Raw genomic sequence first — 22,520 nt, 5'->3', positions numbered from 1 at the left:
GCTGCAGTTCACAGGGTTGCAAAAGAGTCAGACACAGCTTAGCGACTGAGCATGCATACATCTGTATGTTTGGTTGAACTATATGATAGCCACCTTATGTCAAACCTGATAATTATTGGCAGTTTCATAAAATTCCATCTAATACTATTATAGCCTTGAGCTGGATCATTAATTCCAGTTGCCAGTAATTAATTGCTACTTTACCAGTCTAGATACATCACTTAACCATCATTGAAATAGTAGAATACATACTGTCAGTCCTAACTACTTGTACAATGAGGCCATTTCCTATAATTAAAACTGGTATTATTTCAAGGTGGACAGTTGTTTGCGTCTGCAGTTCCAAGCTTATAAGTATAATTTCTTCAAGCACAGCCTAACTGAACTTAAAGAATAAGGAAAAACAAAGAAAACAGGAGAAGATAAGATTCGTAATCCCATCCCATTGGTATTTGACTCTGTGGTGGTGGTTTAGTTGCTAGGTCTCTGACTCTTTTGTGACCCATGGACTGTAGCTCCTCTGTAAATGGAATTTTCCAGGTAAGAATACTGGAGTGGGTTGCCATTTCCTTCTCCAGGGGAAGAACTTCCTGACCCAGGGATCAAACCTGTGTCTACTGTCTTGGGAGATCAGATTCTTTACCACTAGCCCTTTCTTTCTATCACGTCTCTTCTCTATTCCCAGACATGTCTAGGGTTTTTCAGTGATGTCACTCATGCTCCTTCCATGTGGAGCTTCCTTTCCTTACTTCCTTCATCTCAAGATATCTAAACCCGTCTAATTGTCAAAGTTCAGCTTAAAGCCTCCACTCTCCACTGGTCTTGCCTGATTCCACAGAGATCACCATGCAGATGTTAAGATATAACACTTGGAAATCATTTCTCTGCCCCAGGAACTCCAGGTCTTTAGAGCACCTTAACCATCTAAGCAAAACAGATACCAGCAGTAGACTTAGATATTTGAATTCTTCAGGGTTATTTTCTCAACTTTATGGCTAAAATTAAGATTCTACAGGTGGGAAATAAGTATCTGAAGAAAACCCAGTATTTTTCTTGACTAGATTTTCTTTTTTTTTTTAGTGAGGTGTTCCACAGATGAAATTCATACATAAATAATTATCAAAATACTGAATTTTCCATATGTCCCTTAATGCATACTAAAATGGTAATGTTTTCTTTTTTAAGTTTCCAGTGAGAAGGTGTCTATTGTTTCCACACTGTCAAGGAAAAAATATGAATCAAAATCGCCTCTGAGAAGCATATATAGTGATTCTTCACTTCATCAATTTTGTGAACATCTCACTGAGTCTGTCATTTGCCATTTAATGTCAAGCATTTCTGGTAGCACCACAGATATTAGAGAAGAAGAGAAAATATCGGAAAGACAAAATGCTGCATTTAACACTATTATTTCAGTTGATTCTCAAGTTTTTGAGAGTAGGTCAATTTCTGTTGGAGAACTTGCTCTAAGTATCTCTGAAATCATCACTGAAATCCTTTTAAATAGTAACATCATAGAGACCGACATTGCACAGCAAATGTTTTCATTAACAAGAAAGTATACTTACTGCCCAGGAGTAAGTGCTGCTGATTTTGATGATCTCTTTCAGGACCTCTTAATAGGTGTGATTCATGTACTGTCCAAAGAAATAGGGTTAAATCATCACCTTGAAAATAGCAGAAGAAACAGACCATTTCCCATGCTCAGAAGTAATAGTGTGCCCATTTGCAACAGAAGAAATACCATGCAAAGACAGAAAGGTTCCAGAGACTGGGGATTAGCTACTCACCAAATTGAGCATATCATTCAAAAAAATAAATTAAATTATTTGGCACACAAGTTAAATAGTCTGGCTGGTAGCCTAAAAACTCATGAATCCAAAGAAATAGTCAACAGAGTTTTCAGTATTGTTTTAGACTTGTTTTTACCAGATGAACAGCCAGATGAGGCTATGGGTTCTGAAATAAAAGCAAGAACATTTTTCTCATCATCGTATGAAGGGCAATATAATAACATACTTGGAAATAACTTAGGGCTCTCCCCTAAATCAGTTTTCCTTCTCAATGTTGTATGTGAGAAACTAATCAGAACACTTTTAGAAAAATGCACAAACTCTGTCTTTCTTGATAATTGCCCTCTTTCTGAAGAGGTATCAGCAGAAGAATGTCAACTTTTAAAAATACTTCAAAGTGTAGATGAAGACTTTGACTACTGTAATGGACCAATGGACTGTGAACAGTTTCAATGGGATTATATGTCAGACATTTTGGAAAATCTGGCAGAAATGGATCCGGATTTATTGTCATCAGACTCTATGCTTACTATTATTTCCCACAGCTTGGTTAAATCATTGATGGATAAACTACATCACAGTATACAACTCCCCCAAAGTCCAACTTTTGCAAACAAGCATTTGAAGTATGGAACAAGAGAAATACAGCCTAGTTTTATAAAAGCAAAAAGGCCAGAATTAACAGAATTGGAACAAGGTAGAGGCTCTTTAGGATGCATGAGTTATTATGGCCATGCTTTGACAGGACCCCTGAATAATCCCAGTGTAGTTAGCTCCAAAATTCAAGCACCGTTTGGCAAGAAATATTCAGTAAATTTTGCTAATGTGCCACCTCTTAAAAGACAGGGAACAAAGGATATGAATACAATAGCCATCCATAATAAGCTGTATCCAGGAGATATGAATACAGGTGTTTATTCAGCCACATTTTTAGAGGACATAATTTCAGAACTGTTTTTTAATCTCTCTATTTCACTGTTGGGCAAAAATGAAAACATCACGGATGCCCAGCTCAATGAGATGAATACATTATTTGTCAACAGTATAGTGAATGAGTTTAACAAGGCAAGGGTCACTGTTTTACGGAATTCTGAAGAAAGGCTATGTTTTCCACCAATCCATAAAGAAACTGTTAGTAGGATTGTTGACTCAGTTTATTACGGTGTTTTACAGCAATATAAATCAAAAGTGACCTGTGGTGGTAATCTGGCATGTGACAGTACTTCAATAGCAGAACAAATAACTAATAGCATATTGTTAGAGATTTTGGACTACCAACTCCCATCTTGCTTCAGGGAAAAGCTCTTACACAATTCATATTACCCTCTCAATGCTGAAATTATATTACAGAAACTTCAAAATAACCTGAGGGAATTTACTTCCAAACCTAGGTCTTTAACAGACTATAGCACCATGTTATCACAATCATTTTTAGAAGATATCATCAGAAGACTTTTATCTCAACTCATTCCTCCACCCAGTAAAGCTTCCTCTTTGGAAAACAAATATTTTGTGAGTTCGGATTTTAATGAAATGTCTACCTGCATAATAAATAAGGTTATATCAGCCATTTCAAAACATAAAATTTGGTTCACTATATATGATAATCAATATCTGTGTACAGGAAAAAACCTCCAGAAGATGGTGGATTCTGTTTATAGAAATATTATGCAAACCTATGACTCTCTTATTTCAATACAGAAAAGTATACTCAGCCGAAGCCCGATTTTGGTTGACCGAATAGCCAGTTTTATTATCCAAGAGATTATTGAAAATCACCTTCAGCCATTTTTGTGTGGAGAAGGTTTACCTCGTCCAAAGACTCCTTCAGATGCAATATCGAATATGGTTAAACAAGTTCTCAATGAAGTCATAGAGTCACACAGACCCCAGACGCCAGCAGCCCCAGGTATTTACACTGAGACATTTGTAAGGGAAATTGTTGCCAGACTTTTATCAAAAATTTTCAGTCCAAAGCATAACACTGAAATTGAGCTGGAAAACATGACCCAAAAAATTGTAAACTCAGTAAATAACCATTTTGACAAAGCTAAAGTTCACCTTCTATATAATGACAAAGAACAGTCTTACCCCTCTGTGGATACAGATATTGTGGACGAATTGGTCACCTCAGTTTATAGAAATGTTTTAAAACAGTATGGATTAGATCCTGAGTTTGATAAAGAGTCTGAAGACAGCAGTATTTTTGTGGAAAAAATTACCAACTTAGTTGTAGCAGCTATTTCAGATTACCTTCTTCATCCACTGTTTTCTGGGAATTTGTCATCTTCATATTCTCTTTCAACAACTGACAATATTGTTCAAGACATTCTTAGTAACATCAGTGGATCTACCATGCCAAGTCAGAGTTTATCTCCATATAACACCTTGCTGCCATACACATTTTTAGAAGACATGATAAGAGTACTATTATCTAGAATTTTTCCCTCTGCACATAGCATTGTTGCAAACAGAGAAATTCCAAAAGATAGATCAAAAGCTAATTTCAATGAAATTGCTTCAGATATAATCAGTGATATTAGAAGGAAAATTTCCCAACATGAAATTAGATTCTCAAAAGATGAAGAAGGAACCAAGTTTCTTTATTCAGAAGATGATATCCACCATCTCGTGGACTCAGTATTCAAAAATATTCTAAACTCTGAGTCTCAAGAATTAGTTGAACCAAGTATCACAAGTAGTAATGATGTTCTTATTGACAGGATAGCAGGTTTTATCATTAAATATGTCTGTCAACAACATCTTCAGCCATTTGTGGATGGAAAATCATTACCTTCTTCATCATACACATATTTGGGTGATGAGAGAAGGCAGTGGTTTTATGCCAGTGTTTATTCCTCAGCTTTTTTGGAGGATGTGATTTCTGGGGTTTTAAGCAAAATATTCCACAGGGGGTTAGGCATTGTACAAACAAAATCAGTAAGAGATTCAGAAGATGAACTATTTGATAAAGCTGAAAAACTCATACATTTCATAACAGAGGAATTCTCAAGAGCCAAAGTTAGCATTTTAGAGAATGCAGAGAAAAATTTATGTTTGCTTCCAGTAGAGAGAGATGTGGTCAAAAACATTATTGACACGGTGTACAGCAAAGTTGTGCAAGAATATGAAATGGAAATAATGCCTGATAAAAATTTTCTAAATGACACAAAGATACTGGCTGCAAAGATAACTGAAATCATCCTGGCTGAAACCTCTGATTTCCAAATTCATCCAAATCTTACAGAAAAGCTTCCATTTGGGTCACAATCCAAACTTAGTAGTGATATTTTGATAAAGAAAGTTCACCGTGATATTACTAAATCAAGATCCCAAAGACAGGCTTCGACAATATATACTACGATGTTATCACATACTCATTTGGAAAAAATCGTGTCTCAGCTTATATCTCAGATGAGCCCATTGGTCTCCAGTACAGAACACCAAGATACTTCTCAATCAGACTTAAGTAATACAGTCATAAAACTGATAAATGAAATCATGTCAATAATTTCAAAACATGCAGTATGTATTATTAAACATGGGAATGAAAAACATAGTATGATTTCAGAAAAAGATATCCAATCCATGGTTGATTCCATTTATGCTGCTCTTTCCTGTTCAAGTATATACCAATCTCTTACAAAAGATAAAAAAGATATAAGTAATATACCTGTTTCAAAAATAGCAAGTTTTATAATAAAAGAAATCTTTAATCATCATCTTCAGTCATTTTTATCTGGAGATAAAACTCTCCTTTCAGCTGAAGTTGATCAAACTTATAAACAGAAAGTATTAGATCCTAAAGAAAAACAGTTGTCCTTCATCATGAATTCAGCTGTCTTTTTGGAAGAAGTAATTTCTGAACTTTTATGTAAACTCCTTTATGCATTCTCACACAATGTCTTGACTGCTGAAAACCCAGATATAGTAAAAGCCAAAGTTACTGGCATTGTTACAACATTAGTAAAATCAATTGTTCTGGAGTTCACCACATCAGAGATTTTTCTTGCAGATAGCTCTGATGCTGATATGTGTTTTTCAAAAGGATATAAAGAAATTGTTCAAAGAACAGTCAACCTTACTTATGAAAAAATATTAGATGAATATAAATCTCTGATTCAAATATATAGGGCTATGCAAAGTGACACTGCTTGTTTTGGAAGAAAAATATATAATTTCCTTTTGGAAGAAATTTATGACTGCCAGGTAAAGTCATTAGTTTCAGGAGAATTAATATCTTCTTCCTATTCTTCTCCTCAAGCTGATAAAATCATCAGAAATGTACTCAATGTCATCATGAGAGATAGCCATGCCTTGCCATCATGTATTACTGTGTTGCCATGTTCTCTTTTAGAAGATATGATTTACAAGCTTCTAGTGCATATCTTCCCTTTGACTGACACTGAAAGTGAACTAAAAGAGGAAGAGGTTTCAGATTATGAGTTCATGGATGCAGCATCAAAACTAACTGATGAAATCATCAAAGAAATTTCTGAACATGAGATCTGTCTTGCTACAGCGGAGGAGAATGCAGAAAGTGTGCAATTAGAAGTGATTGAAGATTTGATTAACTCTATATGTAATAATATTTTGAAAAAATCTGAATTTCAAGCTGAAGTCCAGAAAGATGCAAACAAAACTGGAGGCTCATTCCTCAGTAAAATAGCTGGTTTCATTATGAAGGAAATCATGGATCATCATCTGCAGCCATTTTTACATGGTGAAGAATCATCCTCCAATAGCTTATCTAATTATGACCATGTCTCTGTACATACTATACCTGGTAAAAAAAAGACACAGCCTTCTCTATATTCAGCTACATTTTTGGAAGATGTAATTGTTGACCTTGTTCGCAAATTTTATTCTCTTCCAAGTATTACTGAAGAGATTAAGAAAAAAGAAAAACCAGAGCCAGATGTTGTGAGCTTGGCTTTAAAATTTGCAAACTCTCTGATAGGAGAATTTAGGAAAAGTGAAATTAAAGTTCTACCAAATGCTGAAGAAATGTTTTCTTTTCCACCAATTGATAAAGAGACAGTTGATAAGATATCTGATTTTGTGTATGATCAGTTCATAGGAACGTATGAAACTAATGATATTCAGAAGAATGGTAAAAATAACATTGTTATAGAAATGATTGCTACTTTAGCCCAGAAGGCAATCTCTGCTTTCAAGATTCAACCACTTTTTTCAGGAGACTGGTCTTCTACTTTCTTTTCATTTCTAAATCCAGATAACATCACTCAAAGGGTTAAACACCTTCCACAGCAAACTTCTACACAGATAAACAGATGCTTAAAAGAGAATCAACTTACTTTATCAAAACAGTCATATAAACACACGTCTCTAACTTCAGACCAGAAAAATGTGTTGGATACTTTGGAAGTAGATAGAGGTGCAATGAGCAAAAGGAAAAGTTTGGAAACTAAGGAGACATCAATAAAAACAGGTGATATCCAAGACCCAGTAGTTACCTCTGTAACAAGTATTATGAAAAGCAATGTAGTTAACCTGTTATCAGGACCAGCTGCAGGTGTGGCCAATAAAGAGAATAAAAACAAAATGGGAATTCCAGTTCAAAAATGCAATGTATCAAAAGTTACTTGTCCAACTACTAGTGTGAAAACTAAAGATAAACAGGAGCAATATTTGAAGGGAACACTCAAAAATAATGAAACTGACAAGAAAAGAATATCAGCTTCAGATAAGGAGGGGCAAGGTAAGGAGGTACACACACAAATTCTGGTAGCTACTGATGGTGAAAGGGAAATCTTTCAACTAGATTTTAAAATAGACAATGAGAAGAAGGTTGACAAAACAAGAGAAAGTTCATTAAAAACAGAAGACAACCCCCTTCAGTTATCTTCTTTGATAGTCAAAGTGAGAAATACAGAGAACACAATCAAGAAACCTTCAGAAGCAGTTACCCAGAAGCCAAACGACGAGGAGAGGAAAGACTCTTCAGCTCAAATAGACATAAAGGAAGGACAGTACTCAGATTATGAATTAGTCCAAAATGTCACTGAAAATATTTATGACAGCATCTTCGGAATGTACCATTCTCAAGAATCAGCTGATTATTTAAAACAACAAAGTCTTCCAAGTCATACAGCATCACCTATAACTCAAGAGATTGGCAAGGATTTTGCACAGTCTGTTTTAACAAAGGATTTATCCCTCTCAGCCAACAAAAATCTCCCAGCCAAAGAGAAAGAAGAAAAAGAGAATGCAAGCAAAATAGAAAAAGAGAGGGAGAAGAAGAGAGGGGGGAAACGAGAAAATGACAGCGTGAAAGTTAAGGATATTAAAAAGGAACCTAGTAAAACAGACAGTCCTCAGTACGCTCCAAAATGTGAACCTGCGGTTTTCCCTGCTAAATTTTTAGAAGATGTTATTACTGAAATGGTTAACAAATTGGTCTTTTCTTCCTCACCAGAAACACAAACATATGATAGATGTCAAAATGTATGTGATGATGAAAATCAAGCTGAACTCTATGACACAGCTATGAGACTTATTGATTCACTGTTAAAGGAGTTTTCTGATGCTCAAATTAAGGTATTTAGGCCAGATAAAGAATATCAGTTTTTTCCTCCTGCAGATAAAGTGTCATCAGTTCCTAAGGAATATCCCAGGCATAAAGAATCAAATATAGATGAAGCACCATGCAACGTTAAGACAATAACTGTGGATAAGAGTCATACAATGACTGAAAAACCCTCTTCAAATAAGATACTTTTTTTAGATAAAATGTCATCAATTGATAAAACATTGGTAAACAAAGTTGTCCATGCCTCTGTGTGCAATATTTTGAAGGAATATAAATCTCAAGGCTCCATTTGTAAGAATATAAAGAGTAATGGGGGACATTTAGCAAGAAGATTAACTAGTGCAATGATAAATGAAATTTTTCAACATAAGCTTAATTTGATATTGTGCAATGAGTTTCCAGCTTCGTCATGTTTGCCTCTGGAAACTAAGGATGTTGTTAAAAAGGTCCAAAAAGTGGCTCAAACAGCCAGCAAAGAATGTCAGACATCATCACCATATACCATCATGCTGCCTCATGAATTTTTAGAGAATGTGATTTCTACTCTTTTATCTAAAATTTTCTCAACCATATCAAACACCATAGCAGAAACATATGAAGGCAGCTGGTTTACAGAACTGGATTTCCTTCAAATGAAGTTATTAAGTACAGTTACAACAGAGATCTCCAAAGATGAAGATATGATTATACAGTATGTGGAATCCTTACATCCCAGTGATGATGAAACTATTCAATTAGTGGTTCAATCACTCTATGATAATCTCTTGTCACAATTTGGGTCACAAGAGAGTATACAAAATTGTGCAGCCAGTGGATGTAGAATTCTTTCAGAAACCATAGTTGACTTAATTCGACGAGAAGTGACTGGCAATCAGTTGCAGAACTACTTTTCTGGAGAGCTAACACCGTATCAGTGTGCAGAAGTTGACAGTGTTGTTGAAAATATTCTTAAAGATGTGATCCAAACGGCTGACGTTCCCCAGCCTCATCCATCACAGGCGTGTATACTGCCTTATAACATAATAGAAGAAATTGCTGTAAAATTTTTATCGAAGCTTTTATCTGCGTTTCCAAAGGTCAATAAGGAAAGACCCAAACCCCTAGAAACTGAAATGCAAAAAATAACATCAAAAATATTAAATTCAATACAAGAAATTATCTCCAAAAATAAGATTAAAGTTGTATCACCGGCAAAGGAAATACCTACTGCACCTTTGGCTGACAATGAAGCTATTGAAAAAGTAGTTAATTCTGTTTATACCAGTATTTTAAAACACTCTGGCTCACTCACTTCTATATTTAAAGATTTAATGGGTAAAAGTAATATCCTCTCTGATGTAATAGGGTTTTTAATGGTGAAAGAAATTTCCAAATCCAAATTTCAACCTCAAGTACAGGAAGAATTATCAGGTCCAGAATTAGCTCTGGAAGCTGTTAAAATTATGGAAAAAGTAGTCAAAATGGTTGATGAATTCAAGTCCCAGGAAAAGTCTTCATCCAAAAAAGGTTCTATGTTAGATGCCACGTTTTTAGAGGAAGCACTAGCCTTGTTCTTGGCTAAAATAGTAAGGTTGCCAAGTGACTCAAGCAAACATGCAAAAAACTTATCAAAGCCTGAATTAACTAAAATTGCATCTCAACTGACAAAATCTGTGACAGCTGAAATTTCAAAGAATAATATTAATCTTGTTGCTGCTGATTCTGAAGAACACTTTCTAAATCCAGAAAGTATAGAAATGGTTTCTCAGGTTATTGATTCTATTTATAGTAATGTACTACAACAATCTGGAACCCAAAAGGATCTTTATCATGATATAAAAAGTACAAATGGAGTTTTCCCTAAAAAAGTGGCTAATTTAATTATTAATGAAGTTTCAAATTTTCCCTTCGATTCAGCTAACCCAAAGAATTCAAATGCTTGTTTCTTTGGAGATCTAGACATTAACAGAATTGTTGAAAAGGCACAAGAGCATGCTGTTAACATGATTCCTGACTTAAATAAAGAATCAACTAAAGATTCAATTGTAGAGGACTCTGCAATTAAAATAGTTCCACATGTTGGGAATAAACCCCTCAAAATAGATCCAAACATTATCTCAGAACACTTAGCAGTAATTTCTATAAAAACTCAACCCCTTGAGAAACTTCAGACGGAATGTTTAAAGAATACTGGACATAGCATAGCAGAACTGAGAAGAGCATCAATAGGTGGAAGAAGTTATCCCTCAGACACATTTACTATAAGAGAGTTGAAGAGAGAAAGACGGACCTCATTGAGCAAGACAGGACGACTAGATATAAAACCCTTTGAGGTAAGTATAAAAAGAATAGCAAAAAAAAAAGTCAAAAATGGTTGTTCTGTTCTGTTCCTCAGATGGATATATGAGAATGTGTTTTTTGTTGTTGTTATTGTCCAACCCAATAGGAAAATGGGTGGCACAAGTTTATCTGTATAGTTATATGACTTACTGGGACTTGCCATTCCATCTCTGAGACTCATTCTAAAAGTCTCAGGCTAGTTTTCCTAAGACAATCAATTTAAACTTTAAGAAAAAAATAATGAGAATACAGGGATATACCCTTGACTGGCCTTCCTAGGTGGCTCAGAGGATAAAGAATCTGCCTGCAAATCAAGAGATCAGGTTTCACTCCCTGGGTCAGGAAGATCCCCTAGAGAAGGGCATGGCAACTCACCCCAATATTCTTGCCTGAAGAATTGCATGGACAGAGAAGCCTGGCAGGCTATAGTCCATGGGGTCGCGAAGAATTGGACACTACTAAACAACTCTCATACAAACACATACACACACACACACACACCCTTGACAGCAGAATTGTGGTGACTGAAATAATAATAAAAGTATCTAAAATAGATTTCTCAAATATAAGGCTCTACAGCAGTAATACTACTCTTTTTACTTTTAGCAACATTTGTCAACACACATCAGAATACAAACTCTTAGATTATGCTAGTTTCTTATTATTTCACTTTAATAGTCTTCCTCAGGTTCTTCTATAATCTCAAGAAGTGTTAAGTTTCTTCTTATCCTTCTTCTAGATTTAGCTGCTTTAATGTTTCCATATTTATGAATCTGTTTCCTCTTGTTTTAGTCCCTAATTCTGCTCTGCAGTTCCATATTTAGGCCCCCAATATATTAAACTACTGGAGACTTTAAAATACAAAAATGATGTCCTTGTTACAAGGAAACTGTACAACTAAGGACAAAGGATGGTCTGGCCAATGGAATTACACTAATCTACACATTTTTATCAGAGCCCCTTGTACTGATCGTGTTCTCTCATAAGAGGACTGAGTGTGCTGAGGGTATAATCTATGCTTGGTGAATGAGCCAAGTTTTATAGAACTATTCTCCCTGGAGCAGACACTTGAAGTAAATTTTCTCCAGCACTGTCCTGCAACCCATTGAACTAGGTATCAGGGCTGTTAAATATGTTAATTGGCACTTATGTTTTCATACCCAAGTACTGAAATTATTATGGGAAGACATACTAATTTAATCTTTGCCTTAACTTTTTTGAACCAGATGACAGTCTTTTCAAGCTCTAAAAGTTATTCCTTACATGGATTCTCATCATTTTCATTAGCATATTTTTTGGTAGTCTTCATTCATATATATATGTAACCCCTTAGGAGTAAAATTTGTGTTCAAAGACATAGAATAACATTGCTTAAAGGTAGTTTTCAATTATATGTAGAATTGTCTGTCACAAATCTCACTCTTGGTTACCATTCTCTTTCATTAAGTCATTTATAGACCACAGAAAGTAGGAAGAGAATATTTAAACGAAAATAATGGCCATTTTTCTCTTAAGGGGGAGAAAATTCATCCAAAAAATAAAGTACAAATGAAGCAGACCTAGACAACTCTGATAAGACATGATTTGAACCAGTCTGGGTATCAATGTTATCAATCTCCTACACAGGGACAAAAAGACTAAAGAATAGTAGATTAGAGCAGAGAATCTAGGTGTTTGTTGGCTGTGCCCCAGGGCTTTATTTCCTGTTTTGAGATACCATAAATTCCTAACACACTAGCCATGTACATATTAAAATTATATATATTAACAAAGCCAGATAGAATGATTTTGGATTTTCTAAACCACTGCCTGCCCCGCACCCCCCCAACCCCACCAATAACACAGAAAATCAAAAATGATTGTGTTTTAAGTTCTTAAGGAGACTGTTTGTATATTTTGTTTCCATAGAAAATATTCTTTTCTGGTACCAATATTTTAAAAATTGCCTTGCAGTGTTCCAAAGGAATGTTGATGTCTAGGGTTAGGAAAAATTTGGAGGTTCTGTGGCATCATCAAAGGCTACTGAAATGGGGATGTTATATTACTCAATAATAATTGTCTTTTCTTTAGACATTTAGATCTGTCTTTAGACATTGAAAATGAAAGGTGAGATTTGCCTAGGGAGGTAAGGGAAAAATGAAGACTTATGTTTTCAAGATTCTTTTGGAAAATATATCCAGAGAATCAAGAGTGGAATTATAGAGATTAAAGAGTCAGAGACCTTCACAATCTTGGTCATTCATCATTTTTAAAAATCAAGAGCAGATAATACACTGCTTTTCTATTGAAAATATGTACATTTCAGTTTCTCTTTGATAACCTATCTACAGTTTTAGAAAAATATATCATCATGTCTACTTCTCTCACCAACTTCCAAAGTAAAAGAATAAAAAAATATACATGATGCAGCAAGATACAAAGTTTAAGCAAAAAAAGAAAAAGAAGAACCTGTGTTAGTCCTTCATTAAACTCTGGAATAAATTATGGTAGATTAATCAAATGGTATGATAGATTACATACAATCCCTGAATGTAAAAGACATGATACCAACAAATATTTCTTACAATTTTCATGTTTCTTTTTTAAAATATTGCTAATGTAAACATAGCATCTGAAGATATTATTTTACATTAAAACTAGAAATCAAACTGAAATAGCTCTTTTGTAATAGAATCACAGGAAAAGTGATTGAGGCATTTGTTTCTGATATTCATTATACCTTCAATTCTAGGCTGTTTGCAGAAATTCATTTCAGAATATAAGAAAGCCTGATATCACCAAAGTGGAGCTTTTAAAAGATGTTCAGAACAAAAAAGAACTTATCCTTCGGTTAGTAGCTCATGATATTGAGCAGGAAATCTCAGAAAGTACCATAGAAGAGGAACTAACTTCATCTGATGAAGATGAAGTTGTTTTAAGAGAGATTGTACAAGAACACTCAGGAGAAAACATTGAAGATCAAGTAAAACATTCCACAAAGACAGTAGAAAGCAAAGTCGTTTCTCCCAAGCCAACACAAAGCACAAGCAGTCTGAAAAAGTTTTTTTCACTAAGTAAATGTTGTCAGCCCACATCCAATGCAAATGTTGAAAATACTGGAACAGTGTCAAATCATGTAATAGAAGCTAAGAATGGACAAATTAAAAGAACTGTTGCTGAACTTGACATGTCCCCCTGCTCAGGAACCTTTACTGAAACAGATTCTACTTGGGAGGAAAAGTCACAGAGTAAGGTGAGTGAGAAACATGACTCTCAATAACCAGATGTCTGTGGAAAGAGTAGAGGTCTTCAGAGATTCTGTCCAAGTATGCACCTTAATTGAGTAGAAAAGAATACTAAAACGGTTCCAGATATAGTCTCTTCCTAAGTCTGGCAACATTTACAGTATGCAAGAAATGCATACAGTATGCAAGAAAAATTTACAATATGAAAGAAACTTTCTAAAAAAATTTACAACATGCATAGAACACAATTGCATATAGAACACAAAGCAGATAATGGAAAGAGACGTAGAATAATTAGAAAGCCAAGGATGACAGAAAAGGAAGCTACTTAAGAGAAATGAAAGTTAATTATTTACATATTTTAGAAGATTTCATCTCTTTTATATTTTGACTGGTAAATACATTTTCAACAAGTAGGGCAGTACCAGAAGATGGGTCGAGGTAGGAGGTAATTTCAGATTGGATTTCAATCCCAACTCTGTCTTTAATAGCTATGCATCTTTTGGGCAAGTTACATAGCATTTTTTTTAACATGTTGCTTAACCAACTTGACCAAAGTTAACAAGTTAATAAAAATATTTTAAATATCACCCTTGCAATCAGCCCATAAACTCCTCTATATTCATGGAGAACAACTTTCATCCCTAGTACCAAGTGCCTCACATAGCATAATGGTTTGGATTTCAGTGACTCTTTGGTGGTCCCTGTTCAAAAATGTATACCAAAGTATGTTTTTGAAAAGTATATATGATTTAGGGTTTCCTGGTGGGATAATCCTATTGATTATCCATTTGACATGATTCCCAAATTAACACAAAAGCTGAGATGAACCAGAAACAACAGATACAACTCTGTTCAGTTCAAAAGCTTCCCAGGCAAATCATCTTAACACATACTTGGAACTATTTGCTGGGAATCTATGTGATTACAAGATTAGATGCAGTCTGCAGAATAGTTTTCTTGAGCCTCATTCAGAAGTACTGACTTCATAGACAACTAAAGAATTGTTATAACATTAACAAAAGTAAAAACGGATTGTAGGAACAGTAATCCAAGTAATAGTAGTCTATTTTTTTCAAGATTATAATAGACACAACACTAAACGTATTCTTATAAAAGTTATGGCCTTAAAATCACACATGACTTCCCAACAAACCAGATCAGAGTACAGGTTCACATGATTGAGTTGACAGTCTTCTGAACTGACCAGAATTATATCTCTGTTGTTTTTGAACTGTTTCCATAAAACACCTGTAAAGTACAGAATTGGAAAATCATATACATCAAACTTTGTGCTGTGTTTATCTTTAGCATTTACTCAAACTTCAATGCTATTGTCTAGACCCTTTCACTAGCCATTTCCTAAAAACTATATTGGAAAAAGACATTTTAGTTAGAACTATAGGTTCCATCCATTTTTAAGTAATCTCTGAAACTTTTTCTAATTATAGTGTATGTTAAGAGGGGAGAATATGCCAAGTATATGGTGAAGTGTATATCAAATGTAATACATGGCTTGCACTTTTCCAGAAAGAAGAAAAAATCCTTATTACTGAGCCGACACATTACTTCATACACAGAATTATGAGTTCATCTTCATACAACCAAGAAGATCTGATTTCATATGCCAGGTATATGAAATTAAAGCAATATAAAATAGCAATCTGAGATGAGGCTAATGCTTCTGGGAAGAATGAAGTCCCTGGTAAAACTTGATTGAGCAAGTATTCAACCCTATAACTTCCTTCACTCCTTCTTATCCTTTCCTCCCCTACCTCTCCACTGTGCTTCTCTAAGGCCTTTTCATTCTGTCTGATGCCCCATTCCTAGTTACTTGACCTCTACATTCTTTCTAGTCTAACAGTGTCTTGAATTAAGAATTCGCTAATGTGTTATAGTTTTGCTTTTTAATCTGGAAGATAGTGATATGAATGCAACCCAGTGTCTTTCAGCTCAAAGGGTTCCTACTCAAATCTCTTTAAGTAATTCAATGTTCCAGTATGTATGAAGAGAGGGAACAGTGTAAGTTGGAGCATTCAGAGATGAATTCTAGGAAACAATGTAGTTTGATGTGGGTCTGTATATATAGACAGCATTTACATGAGAAGGCAACCCAAGTTTGTATGATTATCAGAGCAAAGTCTGAACTGTTTAGCAGTGAGATCAGATTGCCAACATTTACTGAACCATAGAGAAAGCAAGGGAATTCCAGAAAAAACATCTACCTCTGTTTTGACTACACTAAAGCCTTTGACTGTGTGGATCATAACAAACTGTGGAAAACTCTTAAAGAGATTGGAATACCAGACTATTTTACCTATCTCCTGAGAAACCTGTATGTGAGTCAAGAAGCAACAGTGAGAGCCCTGTATGAAACAGCTGATTGGTTCAGGACTGAGAAAGGAGTACAACAGGGCTGTCTGTTGTCACCCTGCTTATTAACTTATACGCTGAGCACATAATGAGAAATGCCAGGCTGGATGAGTTACACAGTGGAATCAAGATAGGCGGGAGAAACATCAACAACCTCAGATACACAGATGATTCCACTCTAATGACAGAAAGCAAGGAGGAACTAAAGAACCTCTTGATGAGGATGAAGGAAGAAAGTGAAAGAGTCAGCTCAAAACTAAATATTAAAAAACTAAGATCATGGCATCAAGCCCCATTACTTTATGGCAAATAGAAGGGGAAAAAGTGGAAGCAGTGACAGATTTACTCTTCTTGGGCTCTAAAATCACTGTGGATGGTTACTACAGCCATGAAATCAGAAGATGATTGGTTCTCGGCAGGAAAGCTTTGACAAACATAGACAGTATGTTGAAAAGCAGAGACATTACTCTGCCAACAGAGGTCTATATGTCAAGGCTATGGTCTTCCCAGTGGTCCCATACGGTTATAAGAACTGAACCATAAAGAAGGCAGAGCGCCAAAAGATTGATGCCTTCAAACTGTGGTGCTGGAGAAGACTCCTGAGAGTCCCTTGTACAGCAAGTTGATCAAACTAGTTGATCTTAAAGGAAATCAACCCTGAGTACTAACTGAAAGAACTGATGGCTGAAGCTGAAGCTCCAGTATTTTGGTCACCTGATGTGAAGAGCCAATACTTTGGAAAAATCCCTGATGCTGGGAAATACCGAGGGCAGAAGAAGGGGGTGTCAGACAATGAGATGGCTGGATGGCGTCATCGATGCAATGGACATGAACTTGGGCAAACTCCAGGAGATGATGGGGAACAGGGAGGTCTGACGTGCTGCAGTCCATTGGGTTGCAAATAATCAGAAACATCTGGGTGACTAAACAACAGCAACAGACTTGAAATCTAATTAGATTTCTAATCTAATTATATCTAGAACAGAAGTTGCCTAAAATTATTCTTAAGTTTATAAGAGTATTCATAACCTAGAAACGGAAGTATCTCTATTGTGGGAGAAGCAATAGGTATAAATAGAAAAATCTACCTGGTTATAATTTTTCCCCACACAGCATGATGCAATTCTTTTTGACATACTATTTTGGGACATTTATTCCTGGCCAAATTATTGCCTCTTGTTCCTAAATAATGATTGATTGTATTAACAGACAAAATTAGTAATGCAGGTACCCCTCTATTATTTATATCAGTGAAGACAGAGGGCACAGATAATACCAAATAAAAGTCAATTTAGAGTGAGGTAGGAGAAGGCAATGGCACCCCACTCCAGTACTCTTATCTGGAAAATCCCATGGATGGAGGAGCCTGGTGGGCTGCAGTCCATGGGGTCACTGAGGGTCGGAAACGACTGAGCGACTTAACTTTCACTTTTCATTTTCCTGCATTGGAGAAGGAAATGGCAACCCACTCCAGTGTTCTTGCCTGGAGAATCCCATGGACGGGGGAGCCTAGTGGGCTTCCATCTATGGGGTCGCACAGAGTCGGACACGACTGAAGCGACTTAGCAGCAGTAGCAGCAGCAGGCCAAGAAAATGCAAACCCTTATTTTCTTGTAGAAACAAAAATAACTACAGACTGATAAAACAACTTCACAAGAGCTCTATAAACCAATCAACTAACAGCATCAACCAAGGGAATGCCCAAAGAAAGGCCACATTCAAAGTGGCAGGAAATTCCACAGACTTTTCTTATCATTACCTAACCCCCTTCTGCAACATGATGTGGCATAGTTGGGAAGAAATGGCCCAATTCTCAGTTTTTTCTCTTGAAGTGGAAAGAGCAGATTGGAACTTATTTGCAGTGTCCGGATCTATCTGTGGACTACCTGAGAGACTATTTCTGTCTCACCTGAAGAAGCACAGATTGGGAATGATGGCATAGTTTGGATCTAAGCCTGGAAGCCACAGAAGTCAGTAGATGGATGCCATGGTGCATGGAAATCACAAGGGACTACAGACGCACAGATACCTGAAGGCAAGAGATTACAGATACAGGGAAACCACAGAATAGCCAAGGCCTTGAGAAGAAGCCTCGGATATGCAGATGATCACCCTTATGGCAGCAAATGAAGAGGAACTAAACAGCCTCTTGATGAAAGTGAAAGAGGAGAGTGAAAAAGCTGGCTTAAAACTCAACATTCAGAAAACTAAGATCATGGCATCTGGTCCCATTACTTCATGGCAGATAGATGGGGAAACAATGGAAACAGTGACAGACTTTATTTTCTTTGTCTCCAAAATCACTGCAGATGGTGACTGCAGCCATGAAATTAAAAGACGCTGCTCCTTGGAAGGAAAGTTACGACCAACCTAGACAGCATATTAAAAAGCAGAGACATTGCTTTGCCAACAAAAGTCCGTCTAGTCAAAGCTATGGTTTTTCCAGTAGTCATGTATGGACATGAGAGTTGAACTATAAAGAAAGCTGAGTGCAGAAGAATTGACGCTTTTGAACTGTGATGTTGGAGACAACTCTCGAGAGCCCCTTGGACTGCAAGGAGATCAAGCCAGCCAATCATAAAGAAATCAGTCCTGAACATTCATTGGAAGGACTGATGCTGAAGGTGAAACTCCAATACTTTGGCCACCTGAAGCAAAGAACTGACTCACTGGAAAAGACCCTGATGCTGGGAAAGATTGAGGGCAGGAGGAGAAGGGGATGACAGAGGATGAGATAGTTGGATGGCATCACCGAGTTGATGGACATGAGCTTGAGTATGCTCCAGGAGTTAGTGATGGACAGGGAGGCCTGGCATGCTGCAGTCCATGGGGTCGCAAAGTGTCAGACATGACTGAGCAACTGAACTAAACTGAGAAGAAATATGATACTCTTAGGAAACAAAACATTTAACAGCAGGTCGGGAAAAGTGAAAAAGGAAAAGCAAAAGTACATACATAGGCCCAGAACAAAATGAACACCTGAAGGCTTTACCTCCGTCTGTTCCCAAGGTTCCCCCTTCTGCTAGTTAGTGAAGGGTTTCTACACCAATCTCCAAAAGCTGGAAGAGATAACTGTTTCTTTAAATGCTCAAATTCCATCATAAGATCACAATGTATATTAAGAAACAAGAAAATTTGGCACGTTTTTAAGAAACCAAATAAATCCTCAGAAAATGTCCATGGAGAAGCACACCAAATGGACATATATGACAGAGTTTAAAATAACTGAAACACAAAGACCCAAAGGAAGTCAAAGTATACAAAAAAAAAATCATACAAATAAAAATTAAGAGATTAAAAGCTGTAAAAAAGGAACCGGTCAGAACTAACAAATTCTGTAACTGAAAAATATAGCAACTAAATTGTAAGCTTCACTAGATGGGCTCAAAAGCAGTCACAATCAAGTAGAAGAAATAATCAGTGAATTTGAACACAAGTCACTTGAAATTATTGAGTCTGACAAGCAAAAAGAAGAGGCTGAAAAAGTGAACAGATTCTATGGAACTTAAGGGATATGATCAAGCATACCAATACACACACACCCACACACACACTATGGTGAATTCCAGAGAAACAAGAGAAAAAGGGCAAGGGGATGATTTTAGGAAATATGGCTAAAACCTCCTCAAATTTGAAAAAGCATGAATATACAAATAATAAATTCAGTGAATTTTAAGTAACATAAGTGCACAGAGATTGCCTGAGACATAATCACAACCATCAAAAGACAAAGACAAAAGAGCTTCTTCAAGTGGCACCATAGAAATTGCTTGTACAAGAGATCTCCATAAAACTGTCAGTAAAACTTTTAGAGGAAACCTTGCAGGAGGGAAGGCAGTAGATTATATATTTAAAGGGCTAAAAGAGAAAACTGTCATGTGACAACTCTTATTACCAGTAGAAAATACCCTTCAAAATGAAAGAGAAATCAGAACATTCTAAATTAGAAAATGAAATGCAAGAAATGTTAACACAAGTTCTTCAAATTGAAACTAAAGGATGTTGGATGGTAACTCAAAGCCGTATGAAAATTTTAAATTCTCTAGTAAAGTTAAATATATGGAAAAATGTAAAAACCAGTATTATAATAATTTTATGTGGATTCTTTACTATCTGAGCCACCAGGGAAGCCCAAAGACTAAATGGGATTTATCTAAAGCCATAATTCGGGATAGCAGTAACAAAGGGATGGCAGTTGCCTATGGAGGAGCAGAGTTTTGTATGCAACTGAGGTTAAATTGGTATCAGCGTAATTATCATAACTTTAAGATGCTATATGTACTCTCTGTGTTAACAACAAAGAAAATAACTATAAAATATACATGAAAGGAAACAAAAAGGGAATCAAAATGTGTCTCTGAAAAACCTCAACTAATAGGAAGGAAGCAGCAGTGGAGCAAATGAGGGATTTCATTCTTCAACATAATAAAGGTAGTATCTGACAAACCTACAGCTAACATTATATATAACCATGAAAAGCTGAAAGCATTTCCTTTAATATCAGAAAGAAGACAAGGATGTCTACTCTGTCCAGTTTTATTCAACAATAGCTGACACTCTCATCACTTCTATTCAATATATTACCAGAAGCCCTAGCCAAAACAATTAGGCAAGAAATAAAAGGTATCTAAATTGGAAGAGAATTAAAATGAGCTCTGCTCATAGATGATACTATCTTATATGTAGAAAACCTATGATGCCATACAAAAAAAAAATACTTTTAAGAGAAATATATGAGGTAATCAAAGTTGCTAGATATAGAATTACCCAGAAGAAAACCATTGCATTTCTATACTCCAGTGAAAACTGAAAAACATACCTGGAAGAAATTTAAAAAGACACAAATTAACAGAAATATTCTGTTAAGATTTTAAAATAATACCCGAAGGATTGTGCACATTAAATGGAATCCTTATAAAAATTCTGACTTTTTGCAGTAAAAGAAAAAATACATTTGAATATTTATATGGTATCTCAAAGGACTTCCAGTAGCCAAAACAATCCTGAAAAGAAAGAACAAACTTGGACTCCTTGTTACAAAACTTATTACAGAATCATGGTAATCAGAGCAATGCGGTGCTGACATAAAGACAGATATGTAGACCAGTGGAATAAAATAAATAACCCAGAACAGATCTTTAATATATCAAATGCTTTGTGATAAGAATCCCAAGACCATTAAATGGAGAAAAGTGTCTTTTCAACAGATGGCATTGGGAAAACTAGATAACCACACACAAAAATGAAGTTAGACCTTTACCTTATACTATGTAGAAAAACTAATTCAAAATGGGTCAAAGACACCTAAGTAAACTATAAAATTCTTGTAAGAAAACATAGAGGGAAAGCCCATGACATTGGATTTAGCAATAATTTCTTGGATATGATACTAAAAGTACAAGCAGTAAGAAAAAAATTGGATAAGTTTGACTGTATCAAAATTAGAAATTTTTGTGCTTCAAAGGAGAGTAAAAAGTCAGCACATAGAATGGGAGAATATAATTGCAAGTCATATATCTGATAACGAAGTACTATCCAGAATATATAAAGAACTCCTATAACTCAATAAAAACAAAAAACAACCTGATTAAAAAATTAGGCAAAGGGCAGCTTGAATAGATACTTCCTCAAAGAGGATATATAAATGGGCAATAAGCTTGTAAAAAGATCCCCAGCATCACTGATCATTAGGGAAATGGAAATCAAAACCACAATGAGATGCTATTTCATACCCATGAGGATAGCTATAATCAAAAAACAATTTTTTTTTTCTTAAAATAACATGTTGGCAAGAATATAAAGAAATCAGAACCCTCGCACAATGCACTGGGAATTTAAAATGGTACAGGCACTATTGAAAACAGTGTGAGAGTTTGTGATGAAAAAAAAAAAGAGTTACCATATGATCCAGCAATTCTACTTCTTGGTATATACTCCAAAGAATTGAAAACCTGGACTCAAACAAATATTTTTATATTTATATTCATAGCATCCTTATTCACAATAACCAAATCTTGGAAGCAACACAGGAGTCCACTGATGGATGAATGGATCAGCAAAATATGGTACCTAATTTCAACAGAATATTTCTCAGTGTTAGAAAGGAAGGGCATCCTGACAAGGACACGTCACCTTGAAGGCACTATGCTAAATGAATAAATCAGTCACAAAGTAGCAAATTTATGATTCCACTTATATGAGATACCTAACTAGTCAGATCACATAAGCATAAGGTAAAATATGGGTTCCAGGGGATGG

General features: G+C 35.6%; 1 protein-coding gene across 2 annotated transcripts in view; it reads left to right on the top strand.

Annotated features, from left to right (window-relative positions):
- FSIP2 (fibrous sheath interacting protein 2) overlaps positions 1-22,520 on the top strand; it is a 144,477-nt gene that overhangs the window by 105,132 nt on the left and 16,825 nt on the right. For both annotated transcript variants that reach the window (XM_055571991.1, XM_055571992.1), the window contains 3 exons: positions 1,186-10,658; positions 13,397-13,897; positions 15,420-15,520. In XM_055571991.1, coding sequence (XP_055427966.1) covers positions 1,186-10,658; positions 13,397-13,897; positions 15,420-15,520 — 10,075 coding nt within the window. The remainder of the gene's footprint in view (positions 1-1,185; positions 10,659-13,396; positions 13,898-15,419; positions 15,521-22,520) is intronic.

Source organism: Bubalus kerabau, chromosome 3, assembly GCF_029407905.1.
Source record: "Bubalus kerabau isolate K-KA32 ecotype Philippines breed swamp buffalo chromosome 3, PCC_UOA_SB_1v2, whole genome shotgun sequence".
Lineage (NCBI taxonomy): Eukaryota > Metazoa > Chordata > Mammalia > Artiodactyla > Bovidae > Bubalus > Bubalus kerabau.
This window is presented reverse-complemented; position numbering and strand designations above follow the sequence as displayed.